General features: G+C 42.9%; 1 protein-coding gene across 2 annotated transcripts; it reads right to left on the bottom strand.

The window, feature by feature from the left end:
* Window positions 1-16: 16 nt before the first annotated feature.
* On the bottom strand, window positions 17-26,909 carry GPNMB (glycoprotein nmb). 2 transcript variants are annotated; one of them, XM_060248653.1, is made up of 11 exons: window positions 26,703-26,909; window positions 18,567-18,719; window positions 16,014-16,157; window positions 15,150-15,332; window positions 12,645-12,803; window positions 11,508-11,816; window positions 10,378-10,515; window positions 8,870-8,972; window positions 5,476-5,681; window positions 5,119-5,206; window positions 17-2,107 (listed from the first exon to the last, which is right to left on the bottom strand). In XM_060248653.1, the coding sequence occupies exons 1-11, from the start codon at window positions 26,779-26,781 to the stop codon at window positions 1,954-1,956; spliced, it is 1,716 nt and encodes a 571-aa protein (XP_060104636.1). In that variant the 5' UTR covers window positions 26,782-26,909; the 3' UTR covers window positions 17-1,953. The 2 variants fall into 2 exon arrangements, with proteins under 2 accessions (XP_060104636.1, XP_060104635.1); XM_060248652.1 differs by having other exon boundaries at window positions 5,119-5,212; window positions 26,703-26,908.

The raw sequence follows: 26,909 nt of genomic DNA, 5'->3' as shown, positions 1-26,909 counted from the left end.
GTCTGAACACAGGCAATTTGTGTGGGTTAAAATAAGATATTTATTATACATTGCATGAGAATATACCTCCCTCCCTCTCATGGCCAGATGCCCATTAGAAGATTTAGTAAGGATGTTCCCAGATACACATTACATTTTTACAGCCTAGCTAAAAATTACAGTTTCTAAAAGTTCTGGATATACATGGTGGTGCCTGTGTAGAATGTAGCATTCAGTTAACAGAAACATACTGGCTTTAACTTGCTATGCCTTCCAAACTGATAAGTTGCAATAAATGGCATGTCCTGTTCTCACCACTTTTACTTTCAAACGGAAATCACACCCCTGCTTCCTATGAGGTAAGATGCATACATCATCTCAGTGTGCTTTTTAACCTTAAAAATCAGCTGCATAGGGTAGGGGGTTGGAACCACAGTACATAGAAAGAGAAGCTTTAACTCTTTCTCACCATACCATTTCTCAGAACATTCTTGCAAGGAAAAAAGACGCAATGTCATCTTCCAGCCTGGATAGGCCAGTTTCAACCAAGAAAACTCTTGAACGGAAAGAATCCCCAGCATTACCCAGAGCTTTGTCTGGATCTCAAATGAGCCCCCAATTCCCACAACCACTTATGATCCAACCCCATGTTGGAAAATCAAATTACAGATATTGGTTCTGCAATCACTTACTCTTACCCTCTAGCCTTTTGTATATGTGTGTGTATGCCTGAACCAACACTAAAAAATGAAGCTGGTGGAACTAATTCACATTGCCAAACCTTTCTAAAATAAAATTTCTTCACTAATAATTGCAGACTACTGACATTTTATTGAATTTCTTTTCTTCCAGCCTTCTGGAACCCCTTTCATCCAGCATCCTAATATTGTGCCAATAAACTAAACTGTTGGTTCCACCACTTGCACCATTGTGAACTCTGACGACACCAAGTTAGAAGAGTGTGGATGAATCAGCTGGTTCCACATACCAGCATGAGATTTCTCACTTTGCTAGTACAACAGCTGTGGCAGTAAGCAGACTGGAATGCTTATCAATGGGGGGATATGGGGGGAGGCTTTGTTTTGGTCTCTGATTCTAAAGCAAAATAATGCAAGCATATCCTTTTTGTGGCAGAGCCCATCCATGTAAAAACTTCTCACACTTCCAGATATGTCTCTTTCAGGAGAGATATTCCTGGAAGTGAAGTGTAATATGGTGCAAAGCAACTCCATAACATTTTGAAACTAGTATGGGCTGAAGATTCATGAGCAGGTATGAATGTGCTGCCTGTGGACATCCCCAAGCATATCCCAAGGGAACTGTGCCTCAACTAATTTAGCGCCCATTGCCTACCAGTGCTCCTCGATACAGATAGGGAAACTGCTCTCCAGTAGTGCACTGGATGGAGGAAAGAGACAGCAACTCAGTAGAGTTTGTTCAGTTAGCCAAGAGCAATTTGGTTCTATGTATCTATTTGATGTTACCTGCCTAAACGATATGCAGAGCGGCCAAACCTTTTACGGCTGTCAATTACAGTTTTCAAACTTGCCAAACTGAAAAATGTATGCTTCTTACCATGGAACTGGGGAAACTGAGGCATAATTCTTTCCAAGCTCAGTGGGACTGACTTCCTAGGAGTTTAGGTTCTTTAGGAGGGAAATCTTCTCCCCAACACAGGTGTTCTGATATTTCTGAATAATTCGTTTAGGAAATGGCATATAAATAATCAGTTTAAATGTTTTCCCCTAATATACTGTAGCATAACTAAGAGCATAAGCAAATAAAATGTTCCATTTCTTAAGGAGGTGCCATTTTATACTTCTAAATAAACTGAACAGCAGTTACTGCTATTACTTCTGCACATGCTGGCAACGTGTCATAGAACCCTTCATTTGAAAAATATATTCTTCCATTGAATAACAAATCAACGTAAGGCCCCAAATGAATGGAAACAGCAGAATTTATGCTAGAGAGTTAGATAATCCCAAGCTTGTTTTTTAAGAGTGGATCCTTCTCATTGTTTGCTGGGAAGAGAACAGCCTTAAAACGGTTGAAGTAAACATTCAGCCCCTCACTCTTGGCTGCTTGTCCTGTGTTCCGGTTAATAGGCTTGTATTCTTTGTATCTCCTGAAAGAAATATTTTTCAAATTAATCACTGAAAGGTCTTCCTGTGATGATGCATTGTCATGATGTTAACAAAACTGCAGTAAAAATAGAAGTCTCCAAGCCATTTCATTCTCCCCATACAAAATACCATTGCCCAGAACATCAACGTTCTAATGAATTCCATGAGAGCTGTCGGATGTAATTAGCAAAGCAGATAATTGCACCTCCAGGTAAAGCAGATTTAAAAATACAAAACCAACAGAAAGTTTTAAAATGTTTACTGCTTGCTGTTCACCACCCAGCTTACTACACCACATTTGTAGAGCAACGTCTTTCCAGGGACAAGACCATGAAGGGAAAAAAATAGATATTATTGGTGATCTTTTTTAGAAAACATTTTTTTGCTCTACCAAGATGCAAGGTATACTGTAATAAGAACATCCTGACATTAAGGTTTTACAAACAGAGAATCCCAAGGACTTGTGGTGATGGGGAGCATGTCATCATCCTATGCCCCATTAATTCCTCTTTCTAGGGTTGCCAATCACCAGTTGGGGGCAGGAGATCACCTGGTTTGGAGGCCCTCCCCCCATTTCAGCATTCTCAGAAAGCAGGGTGAGTGGGTGAATGTCTCCTGGACACTGCGTTATACCCTATAGAGACCGGTCCCCGTAGAGTATAATGGAGAATCAATTTGTTGGTATCTGGGTCTTGGGAGGGTCATTTTTTTAGGCACCAAATTTGCAGTATAGCATTTGGTGCCTCTTCTCAACCCTCTCCCCCAGGTTTCAAAAAGATTGGACCAGGGGGTCAAATTCTATGAGCCCCAAAATAAGGTGCCCTGTCCTCCATTATTTCCAGTCAAGGGAAGGCATTTATAAAAGAAGCACAGTCCCTTTAAATTTGATGGCCAGAACCACCTTCCAAGTTCTATTGTGCTTGTCATCATAACCTTGCTTCTGGCTCCACCCCAAAAGTCCCCAGATATTGAGTTGGACCTGGCAACCCTGATTCTTTACCTTCCCTTGGCAGCCCCTATAGTCTATTCCAAGGTGGCCAACGGTAGCTCTCCAGATGTTTTTTGCCTACATGCTGGCTGGGGCTGATGGGAGTTGTAGGCAAAAAACATGTGGAGAGCTACCATTGGCCACCCGTTGTCTATTCCTTTCCTACTTGCTTGATCACATGAAGCTGCCATATACTGAATCAGGCCCTTGGCACATTGAATTCAGTACTATCTACTCAAAAGGGTGGTGACTTTCCAGGGTCTCAGGCAAAGGTCTTTCATGTCACCTGCTTCCAAATCCATAACAGGAAATGCTGGAAACTGGAAGTTTGAATTTGGAAACTTCTGCTTACCAAGCAGATGCTCTACCGCTGAACCACAGCCTCTTATTTCGCTACTTTCTAGTCAACCTTTATCTGTTCCCCCGTTTTCACCCTTCCTTTCTTTCCTCCCCCTAGCAGTTTCTACTCAGGAAAAGTCTGGCCAAGTTGTGCAGAGGCTACTAGTGGGCTAGGCTGAGTCATATATTGGCTGCTGGCAAGCCAGGCCCAGTAGTATGGTGGCCACTGGGTCAGGTGGTGTGGGAAGTGAGTTTGTGGTGCTTGCTGCCAGGCAGGTCCTCCTCCATCAGGGAACATGATGGGGGAGAGAAAGAGGAGATGCTTTTGGCCTCCAAGTCCACCCCTGCTTTTCCCATAGCTAAACTAGGGCTTGGAAGGTTCTGCAATATTGCTGCAGGTATAGAACAACCTCTGAAATGGGAACTGAGAGTTGAGTGGACATTCTTTTCATAAAGCTACAAATGTTTTTATTGTTTGGGGGAGTTTTAATCACTCCTTTAAAAAAATAGATTTTTCTGCAAACCTGGGACTTTCTTTAGGGTTGTAGGCCAATCTGTCCCAAACTGTCCTTAACTCTATTGTGTTGATTTGTTAATCTACACTTTATGGACCAGTGCAGAACTAGATATATCATATCCTGATTCTCAAGTAATTAAAGAATTTGGGAAGCCCAAGACATCCTTTCAGATCCCATCCTTTGCTTCCTAACTTTCCCCTACCTGACAAGCATACATTATTCATAGCCTAACAATACTGCGAGCTCCATGTAGAATAAGTTCATTGTGCTTACCAGTCCATTTACTCTTTGCATAGACAGCTGCTGGAATAGCATACAGAAAAGAAAGTTGCGTGTGAAGCTGGCACTTATCAGCAATTTCTAAATCTCTGCATAATGACTCATTGGGTTCATTTTGCCTAGAATTGCCACTATTTGTTTCATAAGTTTTAATTAATGTCAGTGAGGTTACAGGCCACAAACTGCATGTTTTTTTTCGAATGTCCTACTATCTTTTAAAAGACAATTTATTGTGGTGATTTTTAAAACAAAACTTAACCTGCCACTGCAATTATCTAGTGAGGACCATAAAAGTAAGACCCTAAGAGCTATCATTTCATTATATTTCCCTTTCCTTCCAGTTTAGGATGAAATCTTCAACACACCAGTAAGTCCAAAGCATATATAGTAAAAAATAAGTCCTGTTGAATTCACTGGGACTTAGTTTTGATGATATATGCACTGGATTGCATTGTTATTTACTTCCAGTTCTGTTCTACCATAGGTCATGGCATTCATGAATCAATTGTTAGTTATTGGGTTTGTTTCTTGGAAGAGGGGATGGAACCAAAGCCTCTCGAAAATAAAGACCAATGGCTTTGTCTACAAATGAGAAGTACTTAATCCCTTCCCATGTACAAAAACAGATAAGCAATTAAGTGTAAAGGTGAAGAAGGGGGGCTGAAGGGAGAAGCAGAATCTGTGGTGAATCACTCTTCCCGGTAAATGTGTGCCTCTGTGGATGGGCATTACTAGAGTTTTATGAAGAATATTATGTGTCATGTAGAACCCCCGTCCAGTTTAATTTCCAGGCTGACTGCTTTAATCCCGCAGCAGCACAAAACAACCCTTGCATATACAGTGGAAATCTTCTTCTGAGATAATTAAGAGTCTAGATCCAGGAACTTACTTGTAGAGGAAGAAAGTCAATACAGCAGCCAGTACCACCAAGAAACCACAGGCAATGAGAACTCCTTCTGCTGTTCTTGAAAATGGTCCTGCAGCTTGAACAACAAGTTGAAGACAGTAGCTTCAGGGCATGTTTGGCCTGTACTTACTTTGGGGATTGGGTATGCTACAGCCTACATGTCTTTGAGGCTCCAGCAAACTCATGGGCATCAATATAGCTGATAGGGACTGCTGTGGAATCTAGCTTGTCTGCATGGGACCACCTCTGGGAAATGTTGTCTAGGTTTTGAGGGACAGCTGTCTAACACTTAATTGAGAACCAATGGGGAACGAATGCAGAGATTCATTCAGGACTTACCTCCACTGATGGATATTAGAGTACTTGTGAGAGCCAGGCTTGCTGCATCTCCCAAGGTGATGTTTACACAGTAGGTTCCAGATTCATTGAAGGCCCTTCTTATGGTCAGCAAACACTGGTCAGTGATGTCAACAGGGTCACATTCCTCATTCTGTAAGACCTGACATGTGGGGTCAGCTGTTATAGTGCAGGCATCTGTAGGAAGACTAAGGAGGGAAAATCCAAAAGAGAATGGATCACATTTCTTACTTAGTAGCCAGCTACATTATGACTGCCACTTTTCCATTAAACTAATTATTCAAACATGAAAGATAGCTGACCTTTAAGGCTTCTCTAGCCTGGAGTCAACATACTTTAAGGACAACCTAGTCCCATGTGAACCTCTTCAACCACTACAATAATCTTCCAAGGCCCTGCTCTGGGTGCTTCCACCTTCTAAGATTAGATGGAAAGTAAGCAGAGACAGGCCATTCTTGGTTGTGGTAATCAGGATTCTGGAAATCCTTCCCAGGTATATTTATCTGTCTCCTTCTATTTCAGTCTGGAAAGGAAAGGTCCCTTGTGCAAGCATCAGTCATTTCCAACTCTGGGGTGACATTGCTTTCACAACTTTTTCACGACAGACTTTTTACGGGGTGGTTTGCCATTGCCTTCCCCAGTCATCTACTCTTTTCCCCCAGCAAGCTGGGTACTCATTTTACCGACCTCGGAAGGATGGAAGGCTGAGTCAACCTCGAGCCGGCTACTTGAACCAGCTTTCGCTGGGATCGAACTCAGGTTGTGAGCAGAGGGCTCCGACTGCAGTACTGCAGCTTTAACACTCTGCGCCATGGGACTACCAGCAAAAGACTGTTAGTGGGAGAAGACTTTTTTGTTTCTCCTGGCATTCCCTCAATGATCCCTCTGTCCTCTCCCAAAGTTTTAGTTGATGTTTCTGTGTTTTCTATGTATTTTCATTTTGTTTTTTATTCATGTTGTGTTGCGTTTTATATTGTTCTGTTTTTAGTTATTAGCTGCCTTGGTGGTCATGACTGAGGCTAAAAGGTAGAGGTATACATTCTGTAAATAAACAAACAAACATAAAACCAACAGTATTGGTATAAGGCAGTGGAATACAAAAATTAGCTATTAAATTTCAATCATCACCCTCCTCCTGCCCCCAGGCATTAAAAGAAGTTCATTTCTTACCATTCACTGTAGGCCTAGCAGAAAAAGAGATGCCTTACAAATCATCTAAAAGTGTACAAGGCCTTGCATAGCTCTCTCTGTATAGTTCCTGACACACTTTTAAAGCAGATATATATAACAATTGCATTGAAACCACTGAAATTAAACCAGACTGAATATTCCAGGGGTGGCCAACAGTAGCTCTCCAGATGTTTTTTGCCTACAACTCCCATCAGCCCCAGCCATTGGCCATGCTGGCTGGGGCTGATGGGAGTTGTAGGCAAAAACCATCTGGAGAGCTACCGTTGGCCACCCCTGGAATATTCCATCATTCTAAATTAATTTCCATTTCATGGAGATCAAATTAGACATCTGAAAATGTTCAGGAAAGAAAAGGATGCGGGAAGTAGCAGAGAGATTACAACGGGTGTGGAGGGGAATGTCTACAAAAGAAAATATGGAAGAAGGAGCAAGGAAGAAAGACAGGTAGAAGAGACAGGATGCTGAGGAAGTGAAAAAAGGGAACTGAAGAGAAGCTGAACTCCACATGAAAGTGTGTTCAACTCATGCACACCTGTGCCCTGTTGCTGGAGTGGAATGCAAAAACTATAAGAGCTAAACTTAGAACAAACCAATTAAAATATCCCTACTGTATCAGCAATAGGTTTGTTCTACATTCATAAACAACAGCCAATTAGAATTTCCCCATGACTAGTTTCTATTTGTGAACTGATAAATGGAGAGGAAGAGGATCAGGTATATGCTTCTTATTTCTCTGTGAACATTTATCTGCATGTGCACATGACTCCACAACAATAATGGTATATTGCCAGTGTGGTCAGCTTCTCTTGCTTTATATAAGCATGCCAGTAGTGATAATAATGATCAAAGTGTTATCATCATCATGTGCTTTCAAGTCACAACTGACTCATGGTGACCCAAGGACCATAGGGTTTTCGAGGCAAGAGATGAGCAGAGGTGGTTTGCCATTGCCTGCCGCTGTAGAGCAACATTGGAGCTCATTACTGGTCTCCTATCTAAGTTAACCTGCTTAACTTAAACTTTAGGTACACAATAGGCTACACAGAGGAATGAAGTTGCAACCAGATAAATCAAAACCACTGTGAAAAATATATTTACAAAATGTTATTCATACAAGAAAAAAGTGCATTTCAGCAACCTCATAATTTTACATACTGCATGTGCATATTTATGCACGCGCGCGCACACACACACACACATATATATCAGTCCAAATTATCTATAAATCCAAGTCATGAATCCAAAAAGAGCTCCAACGGGTCACTAGCAAAGTAAAGCCCATTTTGGACAGCCAGATCCTTCCTCCAGGGACCGTCTTGCAAAACTTGCGGTATATGTGTAGAAAATTTCACAATGTTCAAATCTTTCACAAATGTATGCACAAAATTGGAATGCTGCTGTTTCCATCTGGTCAGCAAGTTAAGTGCTCTCAATTGCAATTGAGAGAGCCTGGCAAAGCAAGCTATTCCTCCCCCCTTCCTCCCTCTATTCCTCCCCCTTCCTCAGCCAATGGAGGTTTTGCTCTGTAGCTCCTGTGCAATTGAGCAAGCCTTGCAAAGCAAGCTATTAGGCAGAAGGAAGCAAGAGAGAGGGAGAAGGAAGCAAATGACAGTCAATTGCTCTGGAGACCTGATTTGACCCCCGAACTACCTGTTTGACACCCCTGAAATAATGCAAGCAGCCTTCAGTTACAGTGGATTTCTCTGTGTGGCCCCTGCTTTACCGTTAGTGAGCTAAGTGCTGTAATTGTCTATAGGCGGGATGGCCAAGCTGGCTTAACATAAGAGCCACCTAGAATAAACATCATACGTTTGAGAGCTGCAAGACATGAACAGCAGATTTTGAGGAAAGGAAGGAAGGGAGGGAGGGGAAAAAAGGTGGAAAGAAAGCAAATGTGAAAAGGTGGAAAGAAATGTGAAAAAAGGTGGAAAGAAAGCAAAGGTGAAAATTAAGCAACTTTAACTTTAAATGCATTCTTCAAGCAGCCGGCTGGCTTGGCTTGGAGAAGTGATTTAAAGAGAAAAATGCCTTCTTCAAGTCAGCCAACAAGGTGGTGGGGGCTTGAGAGCCGCACAATATGTGTGAAAAAGCCACACGTGGCTCCTGAGCCACAGTTTGGCCACCTCTGTCTACAGGGCAAAAGTCTGATAACAGGCAAAGTTGCCACATTAATAAAAACATTTACCTTCCTTCACAGGTTACCACAAAATCAACCACGGAGTTCTCCATCTGAGCAGCTGTCCCCTGGATACTTGTCATTTGGATAATACTTATCCCAAGGATCCCCTCTGGCAGAAGAAGCCAATGAGCAAAACGTCAGCATTTCTGAGAAAAGAACTTTGACAGCAAAAACATACTATCTGGAAACTTACAGTGCAATCCTCCTAAGAACACTCTCCTGAGAGTAAGCCCCTAAGTAGGATTCTGAGTAGAGCTGTTCAGGATGGCTCTCTTAGTTAATAAAGATAAAGGCAGTCCCCTGTGCAAGCATCAGTCGTTTCCGACTCTGGGGTGACGTTGCATCATGACATTTTCATGGCAGACTTTTTAATGGGATGGTTTGCCATTGTCTTCCCCATGCATCTACATTTCCCCCCCAGCAAGCTGGGTACTCATTTTACCGACCTCGGAAGGCTGAGTCAACCTTGAGCTGGCTACCTGAACCCAGCTTCCACTGGGATCGAACTCAGGGTGTGAGAGAGCTTGGACTGCAGTACTGCAGCTTTACCACTCTGCGCCATGGGGCTGCCTCTCTTAGTTAATACCTGAGTTTATTTCAGTCTGAAGACTATCAGCAAAAGACTGCCCATTAAAGCAAATGGACTTGGAATGATGCAACTCTGCTTAGGGCAGCACTGCAAGAAACATACAGTGGGGACACACCCCATTGCCTCCTCCCAAAGAGTATGCAAACGCATTACAACTATTGTAATTGTATAAGATTTCTGCCTTCTGCTGTGATTTAGGTGCAACTGTTGGACTTAGCAGGTTTTTAAAGCAGTGAAAGACACAATCAAAATTATTCAGAAGTAAATCCCACTTAATGAGGCTTAATGCTGAGTAAGGCTGCACAGGACTACAGCTTTAGATGCTTATTTAATTGTATGATCTACCCTACAGGATTAATGCAAACGGCAATCTATTTCAAATGGCAACTTAGGGTTGTGAATCTAAGCACATTTAAATTAGAGACAAGGTCCACTGAAATCAATGCGGTGAGAATCTCATTTTGAGAAGGTCTTCTTGCTTGAGTTTGCTATACGAACAAAGAAATGCTGAGGAAGAGCTGTGTCTCAACTGCTCTACTTGTGCGATGCATTTAAAAGGACAACAACTCTGCAGAAGTGTCAGAAAGGGTGTGCAAATACAGAACAGCCTGATGAAGAAGCAGGACAAAGATCTTCTAAATAAGCACAAATGTTTATTGGCAAGTCTGCTTCGTAGAATGCTCAACAACATGGATTTAATCTATTTTATGCATGTAGCCTGACTGATAACAAAGACTGACTATGGCCAAAACTGTCCCTTTACTGAAGCTGCAGAATAGATAATCTTCTGAAATGTGTCCCATTACCTGATATCAGGCACACATTGTGAGGATAACACTTCCTTGTACAATTAGGACAACCTGACAAAGGGGTTTCCATTGTACCCTGTCAAACAGTAGCCTTTCCTTACTGATGGAGAGCATACCTGCAATGGAGAGCGATGATTTATACTGTCCATATCGACTAATATGGCATCCTTCAGCAGGACTTTCTCCTGTTGGAAGTTCCATTAAACTATCAAAGCGAGGAGTTGTCACATTAGGAGGCACTTTAGTTGTTAACACTAAATCAAGCGGAAAGGAAATAAGTTAATGTAGATACACTTAAATCAACACATTTCAAACAGTGACTTCTTTTGGTCTCTAGCTCATTCATTGCAATGAGGGGCAGGAAAATTACCTGGTAGGATTCTCACTATTCTGCATTTTAATTGAGACTGGATATGTTTCATACCCTTCAGTAAAGGCAAACAAAATTGGGGAAGGGCTGTGGGTCAGCGTGGCTCTGCTTTGTACGCAGAATGTCCCAGGTTCCATCCCCAGCATCTCCAGTTAAAAGGACTGGGGAGGAGACAATGTGAAAGACCTCTGCCTGAGATCCCACAAAGCCACTGCCAGTCTGAGTACTCGGTGTTAACCTTGATGCACTGAGGGTCTGATTCAGTATAAAGAGCTTCACATGTTCCTCCAAATGACAATGCCTGTTCTTCTGTTCATTGCTGGTTGGCTGTAACAGTGGAACCCTCGTACAGTATATAGTTTCTTTAAAGATTTTGTGCATAGCAAAATATCTGGGCTTACAATTTAAGCAAAACCATGCGGGGTTGGCAGTTTAGTTTAATGGCAGTCACGTAGGTATAAGGATGTCAAAACTCATTGGGGTAAGGCAGGAACAATCTTCAGAGCCAATATATGGCATAATAAAAATGTGTACTTCAACTCACCCATCAGCAGGGGAGAGGTTTTTTAAAACATACAATGGTCTCTGCCTCCTTGGTTAGCTGTGTTTCTGATGTTGGGTGCCTTACTACTCCTTTCAGGGGTTTGCTTATTGGAAAGCTTGTATGAGCAAGGGATAGGAAAGGTGAAGTATGCTTAGGCATGGTCCATTAATATTGCCTTGCCTGGCTCGTCCAGTCAGGGTGTTAAATGCAGAAGAAGTAGCAAATCAGAATCTGTGGGAGATGCCAAACCATTTGCTGATGACTGCTACAAATTAGAATTGTTAATAGAATTGACCAATTCACTTACTTTATGCTGATCTGCAGACTCTTACCTGGGAAGGTAGGGGATGGTGGAGGAGGTGTCACGGGTCCACAAGGGGTAGGTATAATAGCTTCGACAGTCAAGTTAAGGCTGAAATTTCCCACAAGCATATATGTGTGCACTGAAACAGGATTACTGAAAACAAAAGAGCCATTGCCATCCCCAAAATCCCAGCTGTAGGAAATGACAGAGTGGTTCAGGTAGTGACTGGGGTCATGAACATGGACTTCAAATGTAATAGGGATGTCCTTGATGTAGATATGGTCTGAAGCATTGCGATCATTCTTCTGAGTTATGTTCACATATAAGGGGATAGTATCTGCATATAAAATAAAGTCAAAAGAAACATTCAGGCTATGGCTGAATTGAAAACAGATAGTTTCATGGACTTTGTTTAAAAAAGAAAAGGTGGCAGGACCAGACATTATCTTGGCAAACACAGGTTCTCAAACCTTCCTCCAGCCATAGACCTGCAAACTATCCTGGCCAGTTGAACTTATTTGTTTTCTCTCATATTGGAGAAGAGACTGGTGAAATGCAATGTATGAAGAGAAGCGACTGGCTGGGAAAGTTAAACATCCAAGAGCCAGTTTGGTGTTGTGGAGAGCCAGTTTGGTGTAGTGGTTAAGTGTGCGGACTCTTATCTGGGAGAACCGGGTTTGATTCCCCACTCTTCCACTTGCACCTGCTGGAATGGCCTTGGGTCAGCCATAGCTCTGGCAGAGGTTGTCCTTGAAAGGGCAGCTGCTGTGAGAGTCCTCTCCAGCCCCACCCACCTCACAGGGTGTCTGTTGTGGGGGAGGAAGGTAAAGGAGATTGTGAGCCGCTCTGAGACTCTTTGGAGTGGAGGGCGGGATATAAATCCAATATCTTCTTCTTCATCCCTCTCCCAAATCTCTCTGTATAGTGCTTAGTGGGAACCTGCCAATCCTAGTGCTTATTCTCTGTGAAAGATTCATGCAATCCACCCTAGTCCATGTGGTTGGCTCTGATTAAAACATTATCATGGACATCTCTTGTGGATTAATGGCTGACACAGGGCTGGAAGAACAAGGATATCCCAGTACTTATCATGTCCATGTTGAATACCTAGGTTAAATTAAACAGTCCAGATGTGCCAAGGTATGATTTAAGCTTCCCCACTCACCTGTTACCACATAAATAGCACTTGCAGTTGTTACTGGTACATATGATTGAAAACCTCTTCTGTAAATTGACACTTCCATAATGTGACTGCCAAGAGTGATATTTGTTGTGTTAATGGAAACAATGGCTGACGAACCTCCTGTCTTTTGATAGTACTGCCCTGTGAAAAGATGAAAAGGTGGGGAAGGCTGTAGCCTGTAGTGCTGAGTGTTATTGTTCTTCGTCTTCGGGAAAGGTCATATGAACACTCATTTTACTAAACTGCATAAAGCACTCATAGTTTACTGAAAATACCATAAAAACTGAAACAAAAACAACAAAAACACTCCTCTTTGTGAAGTAGGTTAGGCAAAGAGAAAATGGTATTGTCCACATAAGGACTATACTTTGGCAGTCAACAGGGATTTAAACTTAACTGGAGACAACCCTAGGGCATTCTGCATACAGACCAGACTTCTAACATCAAACTTCTGACCCTCTCCTTCATTTTTTGATTTCCTAGATATTTTCTAGTGTTTCAGGAGGCTAAAAGCCAAACCCCTGAGAAGCACAACCACAGTATTAGAAAAAATTGAATACTATTATTGTGAGAGTGTCTTTTATATGTAGAAGCCCTGCTTTGTGGGGATGTTTAAAGCATAAACTGCCAATGTAGTGTCAGGCTGTCCAATGTAAACAGTCATTCTTGTTTCCATTTACTTTTAAGTTAATGACTTTCTGGTCCCCTCACCCTCATCCCGTAACTGGATGCAACAATCATGAGACAATGGTTATTTTCCAATTCTAGGGGCTCTGGTTTGTGCGTGTGGGGGGGGGTATGAACCCCTTTGTAGGCAAAGCCACTGCTTATTTTTTAATGAGTATAATTGTTATAGCACTGTTAGGAAATGATCACAATAAAATAATGAACAGTAGTCTTGTCTGCAAAGCATAATGCTGTACTTAATTTCTCCTGCCCTCCCAAAAGAAAACCATGAACAGATAATTAAGAATTGATTGATGAGTGCCAGGGGCAAAAGTGGAGAGAACATGAATCATGAAATAAACTAAAGTATTAGGGCTGAAAGGGATTGCTGATCAAGAACATTGTCACGTTCTCAGGGTGCAGGCAGGCAGGAGTCCAAAGCCAGTCCAAGGTCAAAGTCCAGGAGGAGCCAGGTTACCAATGCAAAATCACAAACCAGAATCAGAAGTCAATGTCCAAAAGCCAAAAGGTCCGGGTGCCAAGGAAATCAAGCAGGTCAGGATCAGGAAGGAGCGTGGATGCAAGCCAGAGAATAGACTTGTTGCTTCCAGAAGGTTACCAGGTCCTGGGTGGGAGTTATATGGGGGCTTCAATCAGCCTGCTCCCTGAGTGACAGTGACTCTGCTAGAACTCAGAGCTGAGAGATCTGAAACATCGGCATGTCTCATGTCTTCACTCTGAAAGTTCTTTCTGGAGCCTGTTTCGAACTCTTGAGATGGGAGGGGGGAGCTTGGAGGAGATTGATCATCAACAGCTGACACTGGTGCCTGGAGAGTGATTGATGGGCCAGCTAATGTTTGTTCAGCTGAGGAACTGGCTGGCAACTCTTCCAGGTCTGTTAAACCTTCCAGCTCCTTCTCGTCAGGGCTCATGACAACCATAGAGAGTTACTGTCAGCAGAGAAGACTGTTTTCAGTTAACCCTAGTTTTTCATGTTTTGTTCCCTCAGTTCAAAATATTGATGAAAGCACAGGTCTTCTGACATGATCACTTATCTGCAGTCTTTTTGTCCCCCTTTAGCAATCCCTTGTTATCTAATTCCAGTGTAAAGTAGTGTCTAGAGTGCCAAAATAGGAATCTAGGTCAGATATCCAGGTACAAATCGCCACTATCCCATGGAGGCTTGCTGGTTGACCTTGAGCCAGTCACATACTCTTAGCCTAACCTACCTAACATAGTTATTGTCTGGATAAAATGGAGGGGAGAAAAACAATGTAAACTTTGTTGGGTACCTATGGGGAGGAAGTCCGGTATAAATGAAGTAAAATGAATAACAGGCTCAACTACTTGTTTTTTAACAGAAAAGGAGAAAGGGGTGTTCAGGTGGACCTTATATACTTAGAATAAGGGCACTGCACAACTACAACAGTTTTTCTTTTAAATTGAACTTTTATCCTATAACCATAACATGCAACTGGGAGAAATGTAACTGTACGCATCCAATAAAGTGAGCTCTGACTTATGAAACCTAAATAAAGTTGGAATAAATGTTACTGTTCCTTAAGGTGCCACTGGACTCCAGTTTTATTTGAGAGAGTTGTGTATTTTTTTTTAAATTGACCTTCTAAAATTTAGAGAATTCAGTAAAACAATGTATGTGTTCTCAAAGCAGTTCTGAGCAGACTGTTCTCTCAAAAACTGTTGATAAATTTATCTCAGATAATCCTTAATAGTGAACATTAAAGAAATTCATATAGAACTTTGAACTTTTAATAGTGCCACATATAATAGTAAAAAGACAAGCTACTTTGTTGGACTGACCAAGTGTATGAAACATATACACAAAGTTTCTTCTCCTCCAGTCAGGATAGTGTGGGAAAGGTCTTCCATCAGGGAATACATTGTGGCTGTTGTTGTGTGTGCAATTTTGAGTGCCACAACTATCAATCCATTGAGTCCAGTTATATACGTACTGGTCAGAAAGATCTGAATAATCTGAAGAACCTAAAAGAACAAAAGAACAAAACAGAAAAACAACCCAACAACAATAACACCACCTAATTCAAGCCTTTCAAGATAGATCAGAACAATTAAATGTCTATAGACCGCAAGTTTGCAACATTTATCTGGCTTTCAACCACAGGAACCTTGAGACATAGGACAAAGATCCTAACAGGAATTCAGAAGTCTCCATTATTAATCAGACAACAAGATTGTGGGACTTTTTAAGCTAATGGGGTAACAGTGCAAGGTCAGGATAAAAAGCCCTGCTTGCCCCCATCTCCATGACAAACTACAATCAGTCATTTGTGCTTTTTGATCACAAATCAATCAGTTCTGTATTAAGTTATAAGCTTTATGGGGGGAAATGTATCCTTTGATATGGTTATCCTGGTGTGGAAACAGTACTATGTAGAAGGAATTCACACCAGGTCACTCGTCAGTGTTATTTCCACACAGCTATAGTGACTCTGTGGAAAGAAGGTTGTAGCAAACCACTTACACCTTCACCCATCTCACTACTGTTAATTTCAAAAGAGAATTTTTTTGGCTGCCCATCTATTAATTTCTATTTATACATGACAATATTTCCCCCTATATGTGTACAATCACTCAAATTTAAAAGGAAGGGGGGAAACCCTAAATGAACATCCAGAAAAAAATGAGTCTCTTTCTGTTACTTACGATTTTTGCAGTTTCTATCATATACTATGTTGCTGTCATTGTCTTCTTTTTGACATCTGGGAAACATCAGATTCACACTGAAGGTCACATTGGATCCCACCAGAGCTGGGCTGTCACTAGTCAAACTTGCCAGTACCCTTCCCCCTTAGGAGGTTAAAATTGTATTTAAATTAGATACATGACCCATTAAATATTTTCCAACATTTTCCAAAATGCTCAAAATACTTCCCCCTTCTATGCATTCATTATCTTAATGCACAACCCTGTAATGTGGACAAGTATTATTATCCCCACATTACAGAAAAGGATAAGGAAGGATTATGAGATGCGGGTCTTACGCACCTGAGAGCCTATACTCAGGGTTGAAATCCTCCAGGTGGTGTTTGGAGATCTCCTGGACTACTAATCTCCAGACTACTAAGGTTGCCAGGCTGGTGTTCAAAAATACCTGGAGACTTTGGGGGTGGATCTAGGAGAGGGCAGAGTTTGGGAAGGGAAGGGTCCTCAGCATGGTATCGTGCCATAGAGTTCACCCTTCAAAGCAGCCATTTTCTCCAGGGGAGCTGATCTCTGCCAGCTGGAGATCAGTTATAAAAGCGAGAGTTATCCAGGCCCCACCTGAAGGTTGGCAACCATAGGCTACAGAGATTAGTTTCCTTGAAGAAAATGGCTGGTTTGGAGGGTGGACTGTGTCCATAGCATTAGTCTCCCTTGGCTAAGGTTCCTTCTCTCCCTAAACCCTGCCCTTCCCAGGCTCCATCCCCAAATTCCTCAGGAATTTGCTGACCTGGAGCTAGCAACCCTAATAGCTCTGCTCTAGGTACCTTATGCCAGTGAAAGTCAGTAAAGCTACAGGCCTTCACTGTGACCTAGGGTTGCCAATCCCCAGGTGGGGGCAGGGGATCCCCCGGTTTGGAGGCCCTCCCCCTGCTTTAGAGTCATCAGAACGCAAGGGCGGGGAGGGGAGGGAAATGTCTGCTGGAAACTCTATTATTCCGTATGGAGACTTATTACCATAGGAAATAATGGAAAATTGATCCATGAGTATCTGGGGCTCTGAGGTGGCTGTTCTTTGAGGTAGAGACACCAAATTTTCAGTATAGCATCTAGTGCTTCTCCCCAAAATACCCCCAAGTTTCAAAAATATTGGAACAGGGAGTCCAATTCCTTGAGTCCCAAAAGAAGGTGCCCCTATTCTTCATTATTTCCTATGGAAGGAAGGAATTTTAAAAGGTGTGTGGTCCCTTTAAATGTGAAGGCCAGAACTCCCTTGGAGTTCAATTATGCTTGTCATACCCTTGCTCCTGGCTCCACCCCCAACGTCCCCAGATATTTCTTGAATTGGACTTGGCAACTCTACAAGTGTGACCCCAAGTTATCAAACTCACTGTCAAGGAATGCTCAGCAGCCCTTTCAGAAGTTAAGTTCAAATGTTTATTTTTAAAGCAGATATTTTTCTTGCAGAATTCCAAATGCTTTTTTTAAAGCAGGCATTAGATTAGATTTGACCTGGATTCATTTTAATGTTAGTTTTCTTTTTCTTGATATTGCTATTAATTTTAATTGCAATTTTACTATTATTTTGCTATTGTCACCTTAAGTTTCCATTAGGGAAATAAAGATGGGAGCAGGCGTTGAGCAAAAATAAGTAAAAAGCCTGAAAGGCAATGCCAGTACATGGTGCTCACAGCTGTCAGCCCCTGTGACCAGCTTGCTATTTGCATGATTAATCCATATCAACAGAAATAGCTGCACAGGCTGAAAAAGAAACTCCATGCATGTGCACTGGGCCAATAGATGCTACCAGCAGACAGACTCAGTCAGTCAATCTCACTCAGTCAAAGGAGCCATGGCTCTTAGGATGGCTGTTAATTATAGGACATTTTGGAGGACAGTAATTCATTATAGGACATTTTGGAGGACAGTGTGGGTCACCATAAATCGGAAGCAACTTGACAGCACTTAACATACACAGCAGGCAGACTGACTCATATTAACATCTAGTGCAGCTTCCCAAAAGGAAAAGGGTTCAGCTAAGCAGACCAGTTGATTTGGAAATCACAACTAATTTCGGAATGTAAACAAGATTTCTAAGCAAAACTCATAAATTTAAAACATGAAATAAGCCCACATACCAGCAGATGGTGTATATAATTGCAGTCCCACGGAAATAATGCCAAAGCACCACCTCTGTCTGTCTCTCTGCAGAATTTTTCAGAGGCAGATGTGGATGTCACGCAAATGTCCTGTTTTGCCTTTGTTGGCTTTGTACTGGATGCCATTGCAGCTGTCATAGTACAAATAGCCTAGGGCCTGGCACCCAAGAATGAGAATTCTTTTACAGCACCTCGTCATTTAACTTCCCTCCCCATTTTAGCAGCACCTCTGTTATAAAGGAAAGCCATTTTAATTTCACCAAAAAGAAGCATAATTTTCCTGGCTGGGCTTTTATAGTCACATGCGGTTGTTTTCATATAAACACAGTATAATAAAAAATAATACATTGCAAAGCTGTTGATCTCTGTGATTCAGCATTGCCTGCATAATGCTTACCTTTCCAGCAGTTCTCCCATCTGGCATCCCCATCTTCCCAGTAAGGGTAAAGCTTTTCATTCCACCTATTGTGATCAGAAGACCAGCCACTGAGCCTCCTATGGAATGTGGTATGGGAAGAAGCTCTTCCTCGAGTCATCACATCCCGGAATTCTAAACAGAAAAGCATCCCCATTTATCCAGGTGGGTAGATGTGTTGGTCTGAAGCAACAGAACAAAGTTAGTCCAGCAGCACCTGAAAGACCAACTAAGTGTATGTGCACATACACCCTGATTAAAACTTTGTTGGTCTTTAAGGTTCCATTGGACTCTAAGTTTATCACTGTGTTTCTATGATCCTATCGGTTTTTTTCCATTCACTTAAGGGCCATACAACACATGATGCCAGGTTTTCTGACTGGAACTCCAGAAGTGCAGTTTGGAGCTAAAAAGCATGGATCAGGACCATAGCTAGAGTTGTCAGGTCTATGTTGGAAAATACCTGGAGACTTTGGGGGTAGATCTGGGAGAGGGCAGGGATTTGGGGAGGGGAGGGGCCTCAGCATGGTACAATGTCATAGAGTTCACCCTTCAAAGCAGTCATTTTCTCTAGGGGAGATGGTCTCTGCCATCTGGAGATCAGTTGTAGAAGCGGAAGATTTCTAGGCCCCACCTGGAGGCTGATAACTCTAACCCATAGCACTGGATAAAGTGAAGTTAATTCTTCTCTGTGCACTATTTCTCTGATTTGCAACTCCCTCTGGATTGCTTTTAATGTTGCAGAGAAAAAGACAGGTATTTGTACTGTGCCTGTCTTTTTTCCTTACTGGGAGCATAAAGCAACCTACAAAGCTGGATTAATAGTTAGGCCAAGTAGGCACTGGCCTATGGCCCCCCATGCCTTTAGGGGCTCCAGGCCGGCTTTCCCCCTTCTTGCAGCCCTCCTAGCCTGCACACACAGCCAGCAATTGAGCTGCTCTTTGCCCAGCTTGCCTGGTGCAGTTGCTGCTGGTGTTGTCGCCAGGCTTGTCCCTCTCTGCCTCTCCCCTGTAGCTTTGTCAAAGGGGCTTTTAAGAAGGTGCCTGCAGGCTGCAGCAGGGGTGGTGGGGCAGGCGCTCAGACTCTGAGATAATTTGCAAGCCCCCCCCCCACAAGATTTCAACTGCCTAGTGGGGTCCACAGGGTTTAATCCGGCACTGGCAACCTACTCAACCCAGCCATTTTCAGCTGGGGAGATGCTGCCAGGAAGGAAGAATATACCTTTTTCCTCAGCTTCATGAGCCCAATGCATATCAGCCTCCCTCAGCACCGAAGTTTTGCAAGGCAGAACACATCTACAGTTCCAGCCACAGAACTCTAAGATCACATGTAGCATCACATTGCCTTAACCTTCTCCATCAATATATGAAACGTCATAACATAAAGAAAGCACATGATTAAACCACGACTCTTTGATTTTTTTCCCTTAGCCTATGGCATCAAAAGTTACAAAAAAGGACTTTTTTGTAAGGCACATGAATGAACACTTTCTCATCCTTTATATACTTGTCTTTTTCATTCTCAGAAACACTTGTGAATGCTTTTGTTGGACTGTAAATGAGTAATAGTTGCATGTAAATTGGTAACAGCTGGATACTTACAGGAGCATTATGGAATGGTACTAGGAAGTTTCAAGAATGCATGTTTGGCATGCCCAGGCCTGCACCACAACAAATGTTGCATAGTTTGGATGACTGAAATAATAGGATGTACCAAGGCAGCTCAGATTCATACCAAGAAACAAATTATGACTGTAATCTTTGCTTGAAATGTATGAGTCCTTGGAAGGGCGGCAGTCTTTTATACACCTGCCCCAAGGCACATGTGACTAATTCAATGATTTAGGGCTTGTTTGGAAAGGCACACTAACTTTTATTGTTCATGTCCAATCTTGCAACTCTTCCCTGGAGGTAGTAGTCACTCAAAGCATGGCACATTGACAGATGGAGGAATCTTTCTGACTTCCTCTCTGTTTCTCTAACTAAATTTGTTAGGAGCCCCCCCCCCTTATATCAAGACAAGCAGCCTGACATAGTGTTGCCAATCCCCAGGCGAGGGCAGGGGATCCTCCAGTTTGGAGGCCCTCCGCCCGCTTCAGGGTAATCAGAAAGCAGGGAAGGGGGGAGGGAAATGTTTGCTGGGCACTCCATTATTCCCTATGAAGATCGATTCCCATAGGGTATAATGGAGAATTGATCTGCAGGTATCTGGGGCTCTGGGGAGGCTGTTTTTTGAGGTAGATGCACCAAATTTGTAGCCTAGCATCCAGTGCCTCTCCCCAAAATACCCTCCAAGTTTCAAAAAGATTGGATTAGGGGGTCTAATTCTTTGAGCCCCAAAAGAAGGTGCCCCTATCCTTCATTATTTCCAATGGAGGGAAGGTGTTTAAAAGGTGTGCAGTTTAAAAGGTGTGATGGCCAGAACTCTCTTTGGAGTTCAATGATGCTTGTCACAACCTTGCTCCTGGCTCCACCTCCAATGTCTCCTGGCTCAACCCCCGAAGATCCCAGATATTTCTTGAATTGGACTTGGCAACCCTAGCCTGAGAGCTGGCAGACATATTGCACCCCTCTTCTAGCGGCCATTGTGTTTTTTTCAATGTAAGAGACTGTGAAAAATCTTAGGGGGTTTCGGAGATGGATGATAGTAATTGCTGCCACCTAGGCTTCCCAATCCCCAGGTCCCAGCAGGGCATCCCCCATTTTGGCAGGCTTCTCCCCCAGCCAGCTGGCCAGCGGGGGAAGCCCCGCCCCCACAGTCATCCTGTAGTTTTAGAGCTCCTGCAGGTTTAGAAACCTGCAAACAGTTTTTAAAATGTGTGCCTTTAAGGCTGAGCAGGAAGCAGGAGGGACTTCATGGGAAAGGATCAGTAACAGTTTCCTCAGAGAACAGCCCCTCCCTTTCTTTTGCTTTGGTTTTCAGAGCAAGTGAAGTTCTGCAGCAAGACCCAGTAAGTATTTGTGTGTTGAGAGAGAGGGGGGGCAGGGGATTCCCTGGTTTGGAGGCCCTCCCCCCCACTTTAGAAAGTGTGAGGGGGGAGGGAAATATCTACTGGGCACTCTATTATTCCCTATGGAGAACGATTCCCATAGGGAATAATGGGAAATTGATCCACGGGTATTGGGGGCTGGAAACTGTTTGCCTGTACAGTTCATGGTGGTGTGGCTTCTTCCGCTGCAGTGGCCAAGACTGGGCATGTATTATAAGTAGGGGGTTTTTCTTACAATGGGGGGAAACCAGTGGTGTCCTGATGGGCAGCTGTCATTCCCTGTGCTCTCAGAAATGATGTCAGTGCATCACTGGGGGATGCTGGAATTTGGGTAAAACCATAGAGTTTTGCCCAAATGCCAGAGTGTCTCTGGTGTCCCTTGGTGACATCACTTCCAGGTACACAGGAAGTGACAGCAACACATCACTGGCAAGGCCCCCCCACTCACAAGTCCCCCCCCCCTGATTGCAAAGCCCACCTAACAGCTTTAGCTTCAACTTGATCTCCGTAACTCCTCTAGTAAGCATCACAAGACCAGAGCCTCTCTTTTATAGAGAGCCTTAAAGTAACAATACTAATAAGCCACAAGAGTATACTTATGTCATTGTGTGAACCCTATTATGTGATGCTTCACTAATGGTAGTATATGATACCCACTGTCCATACAACACATGGAAGCACGGTGGATGGATTACATGGCTTTGTAGAGAACAACGAAGGGTAGACTTGCTGTGTTCGTCCCTTAAAAAAAAAAAATCCTGTCCATCATTTACTCCAGCACACAAGTTGTACAACACAGAAATGTAAAACCTCCAAACCACTTAAAAAAAAAAAGCCACAATGGAATATAGTTATATAAGAACGGGACTAAGTCTAAGTGAACTGAGGCAGAAGAGCTGTTGTTTGCCTGTAATAATAATGTGACAAATGGTATACATCAGGTGGGGCCTGTGATGCTCATGCAACCACATATGGAACTGCAATTACATCAGTAATTAATATGATGCTTGGTAGTGGTAGCAGTGGGGCAGGGACAGGGGCTGGGTAAAGACGGGCAGCTTAGGGCAGCAGCAGCTCAGCTCAGAAAAGAAGCCAGCACAATCTGAGGCACCATGGGGTGGTCAGATAGCGTGTGCCCCGCTGCTGGAAGAGGGACGAGCTGTGTGTGCTCCTGAGAAACGACTGCTCAAGTGAATGGGAGGTGCTTCCTTGGTGCTCCGCAGCCGTTCAGACAGCAGGGAAAAGTGACAGGGAAGTGCTTTGGAGATTTGTTCCCACTTAGTAAGTGGTAGCTTTTTAAGGCAGCAGAGAGGTGCCGGAGGACAACATAAGGGTGGGAGTGAGGCAGGACCCATATGTGTGCATTTGAATGTGCAATTTAAATCTGGCTGTGGGGTGTTCATAGGCCATTTGTATTCAGCCAGGGATGAGTATCATGTTTCTCAGGCATAAATATGACTGAAAATAAAATAGACTTATATATAGGAATGCCTTGAGGGAAATTTGCAGGCTTTGCAGTACAAATCAAAGCTGAATACTCTCCCAGCGTATTAAAAACAAACAGTGCAGGATACAGAACAGCTGGCAATGTGAGCCTGCTCTTCATCTACATAAATATTTTTACGATCTACTTTGCAGGTTTATTTTAAAACTTAGAGGACTGGCAAACTCTTTTTCATACTAAAATCCTACTTCCCCCAACCCTTTCTTCAAGGTTACCAACCTCCAGGCGGGCCCAGAGTTCTCCTAGATTAAACTAATCTTGATATTGCAGAGTTTAGTTCCCTTGGAGGGAAATAGCAGCTTCAGGGGGCAGAGTCCCTGGTACCACATTCCTGCTGAGCTCTCTCTTCCCTCCCCAAAATCTACTCTTCCTGGGTGCTACCCTAGAATTTCACAGTCTGCAGCTGGCAACCCTATTTTCCCCCAGTCCCCTTTTGTATGTGAAAGAGAAAGAATGGGATAAGTATTAAAGCAGGAGGATGTCAGTGGATTATTGGGGCATTCAAGAGCGAACACTGAGAAAGCATTCAAAAACCAAAACAGGCTTCAAACTAAGCAAGATTTTATATTCCCCCACCAAACTGGCTGCTGGTTTTGTTTTGTCCTTACTGCCAATACTCACCCTGGGATTAATGGTGGCAGCACACACTGCTGATTCCCTTAGGGACTATGCCAAATTCCTGCTGTCTACAGTGCAAAGAGGTCAGAAGAAGACCTTTGCTGGGAATGCATGGGACTGCATGACTTTTCCCTCACTGCTTCCACTTCCCTGCTTCTGCTCTCAACTACACTATCCTTCAGGGTGTCCAGGAAATTTCTTGCTTGTTGGCTTAACACACACATATGCAGACTACAAAGAATTTTACCTTCAAATGATATGATTTCTGGCTTCAATATATGTATTTACTGCATAGCTTCTTGCAACAAAACTGCTAACTGTATCATAATCTGACACTCTGGATGCAAGCCCAAGAAAAAATTCCTTTGAATTCCTTGCTTATTTTAATTAAAGCATAAGACGCTTTATAAAGTAGCCTTGCTTGCGCCAGCCTCAACAACAAATATTCTATTTGAAAAGGCTGCTTGAGAGAGATTTTCCCTATTATGAAAGAGCAGCATTAAAATAAAAACATGTAAATTGCTACCAGATGAAAAGAAGCTTCCTCTATCAAAACATTCACTTTAACCGGAAGTATTTTTGAAGGAGACTACATGTCCTACACTTCTAACTCTATGCAATATACGGAAAATTATACTCTCTTATTCCTGGAGTGATTGCCTGTCCCCAATTCTGTGAATAAAATAGTCCTTTTCAGACTATTCTAAAGGCCTAGAATGGGTGGAATGGTGGCGAAAAAGAATCATGGTGGCATACTTTGCCCCCCCCCCCCAATATGGGCTGCAAATGCAGAGTCTCTGCACATACAGATATATGCACATATTATCTCAAAGAAACTGAGAAACTATATGCATAGATCAGGGGAGGAGCTTGCCTGGTGTGTGTGTGTGTGTGTGTGTGGAAAGCTAATAAGTAATGTAGATCCGTGGTGAAAAACGCCATCAAGTCACAGCTGATTTATGGAAAACCGCACAGTGTTTTCAAGGCAAGAGATGTTCTTAGGTGGTTTGCCATTGCCTGCCTCCACGTCATGACCTTGGTATTCCTTGGAGGTCTCCCATCCAAATCTTGACCAGGGCCAACCCTGCTTAGCTTCCAAGATCTGACAAGATCAGGCTAGCTTGAGCTGTCCAGGTCAGAGATAATGTGGATTAGGAGAAAACATTTAAAATGTATGTTTTTTCTTCCCTTGGCTTTGGATGCTATACATAGATGCTTTGCACTCCTAGTTGCTTTTCCATCGCTACATTTATTTTATGGGCTATCTCCAGAGATAAACTGCACCAAAAAAAGAATATACTGTATTCCCTACTTACATCCTTAGCCCAGGAAAACAGACCCTCCCCCCATTCCCGAGAAGCTCCTGGTATTGCCATATGGAGATATTCTAGGGGCTGTTTTAAGAGTGACTATTCTAGACATCACATTAGCCATGCACACATCAACTGTACCTGCCTCCACTGCATATGCAAAGTATGCTGGACTTCCAAAGCATCCATTTGCTCCAGGTGAACGGCTCTCTGTTGATAGGAAATCAGTTGTATAATCTCAAGAGATCTCCAGTCTCTACCTGAAGGTTGGCAACCATACAAAAGGATGCAAATTCATCCTTTAACCTTTTGTTTTCTTGCTCCAAATTGCCTTTCCTGAGAGCCCCCTCCCCCTACCTCCCGCCGCCCTTTAAAGGAATGCTTGTCCTGGCTTGTGAATGTGTTTTGAACCCTGGGGGGGGGGGGCAGCGCTTGAGGACTAATTTGCAGCAGAAAAATGGGGAGTTGAGGGAGGAACTGGCACCCTTTTCTGCTTCCTCTTTGCTTTACATTTTCCCCTTCTACCATTGCTTTGCTTTTTAAGAGTGTTGTTGGGACACTTTTGCACATATTAGCATGTAATGTGTACCTAATACCTTTGTATGTGCCTTGTCTGTCACAGAGGCTTCTGAAGTGGTCAGTTCCATCCAAAGATGTGTGAAAGCATGAGCTACTGTCCTGACTGTTTTGGTTGATTCACAAAGGTGAAGCTTTTCATAATCTGGAAAGCTTGGTCTTCTTCTAATGTCTGAAAACCAAAGCTAAAGACACAGGGGTGAGAAGCCAATAAAAAACTAGCAATTTCCCTGCTTTAGTTTGGGGTCGTCATCCTTTTCTGGGAAGAATTTTTGTGTTTCTAACAGCTGGATGACAGGAAGATATTCAAAAGGTGAAGTATCATAGGGGGAGAGTCATGCCCGTTGAATTATTGCTTGGCTTGGAGATGTTAAAAGTCACACGAGATTTCTCAGGGATGAAAAAATGGCAACAATACTTTATAATCTTCTGCAGCAGCAATTGTTCATAGGGCTACCATAGAAGAACGATTCCCATCCTTCCCAACTGGCAACACCATCTCCCCATTTTTAGCCCTTTTGAACCTTTCTTTCACAGTTTTCTCATGGTCTGCTTTAAATTGCAAGCTCCTTGGGGCAAGAATCTGTTGTTGCACATACAGCTCTAACATACTGCAGACTCTGTCTATACACATCAGTCCCTATCAATGGAATATGAGATGTGGAAGGAAGCATACGGATATGGATCTGTTATTCCCTTGCTATGTATCCACAGGTGCAGATACATGTCTAGTTTTATGGTCTGAAAGTCTTAGGGCAGATTCAGAAACAAAACCACTTAACACCACATACTGCATGCAGGGTAGTATTTCATGTTAAACTAATTCAGAAGAACTAATTTGCTAGGTTTCATACACAAGATCACAAATACGATTCTTTCACAATTGTGAAGTCTGACAACTTTCTTACTGACCCTTGTTCCTATGTCTTTAGCAGCACCTTGCCCAGCATATGTTAGTAGGTTGTCATGTTTACCTGCATTCCCTGAAAAGCTTCACCTGCCAATTTCTGCAGATCAAGCTATTGTTAAGGGCAGAAGACCAAGCCAGGGCAGTGTCTTTTGGTCAGCTGACACCAAATGGATGTCCTGAAGCAATCAAAAGAAGGAGATAAGGCACTCACGTTTGGTGGCGGCAGCAGGTATAACTTCTTCAGTCACAAGCAAGCATCCAAGAAGACAGAGGAAACAAGCCCACTTCATGATAGTATAAGTACTGTACAACCAGACTCACAGACCACAAATCTCTCTTGGGTCAGCTTGCTGTTTTCCTGGACCTCTTCTGAGTTGAGCTGGGGATAATGTTTCCCTGGTGCCCTCCTCCCCTTTGA

This window comes from Heteronotia binoei, chromosome 10 (assembly GCF_032191835.1).
Source record: "Heteronotia binoei isolate CCM8104 ecotype False Entrance Well chromosome 10, APGP_CSIRO_Hbin_v1, whole genome shotgun sequence".
Classification (NCBI taxonomy): domain Eukaryota; kingdom Metazoa; phylum Chordata; class Lepidosauria; order Squamata; family Gekkonidae; genus Heteronotia; species Heteronotia binoei.
Note: the sequence above shows the minus strand (reverse complement) of the source record. Positions and strands in the feature narration are given on the sequence as shown.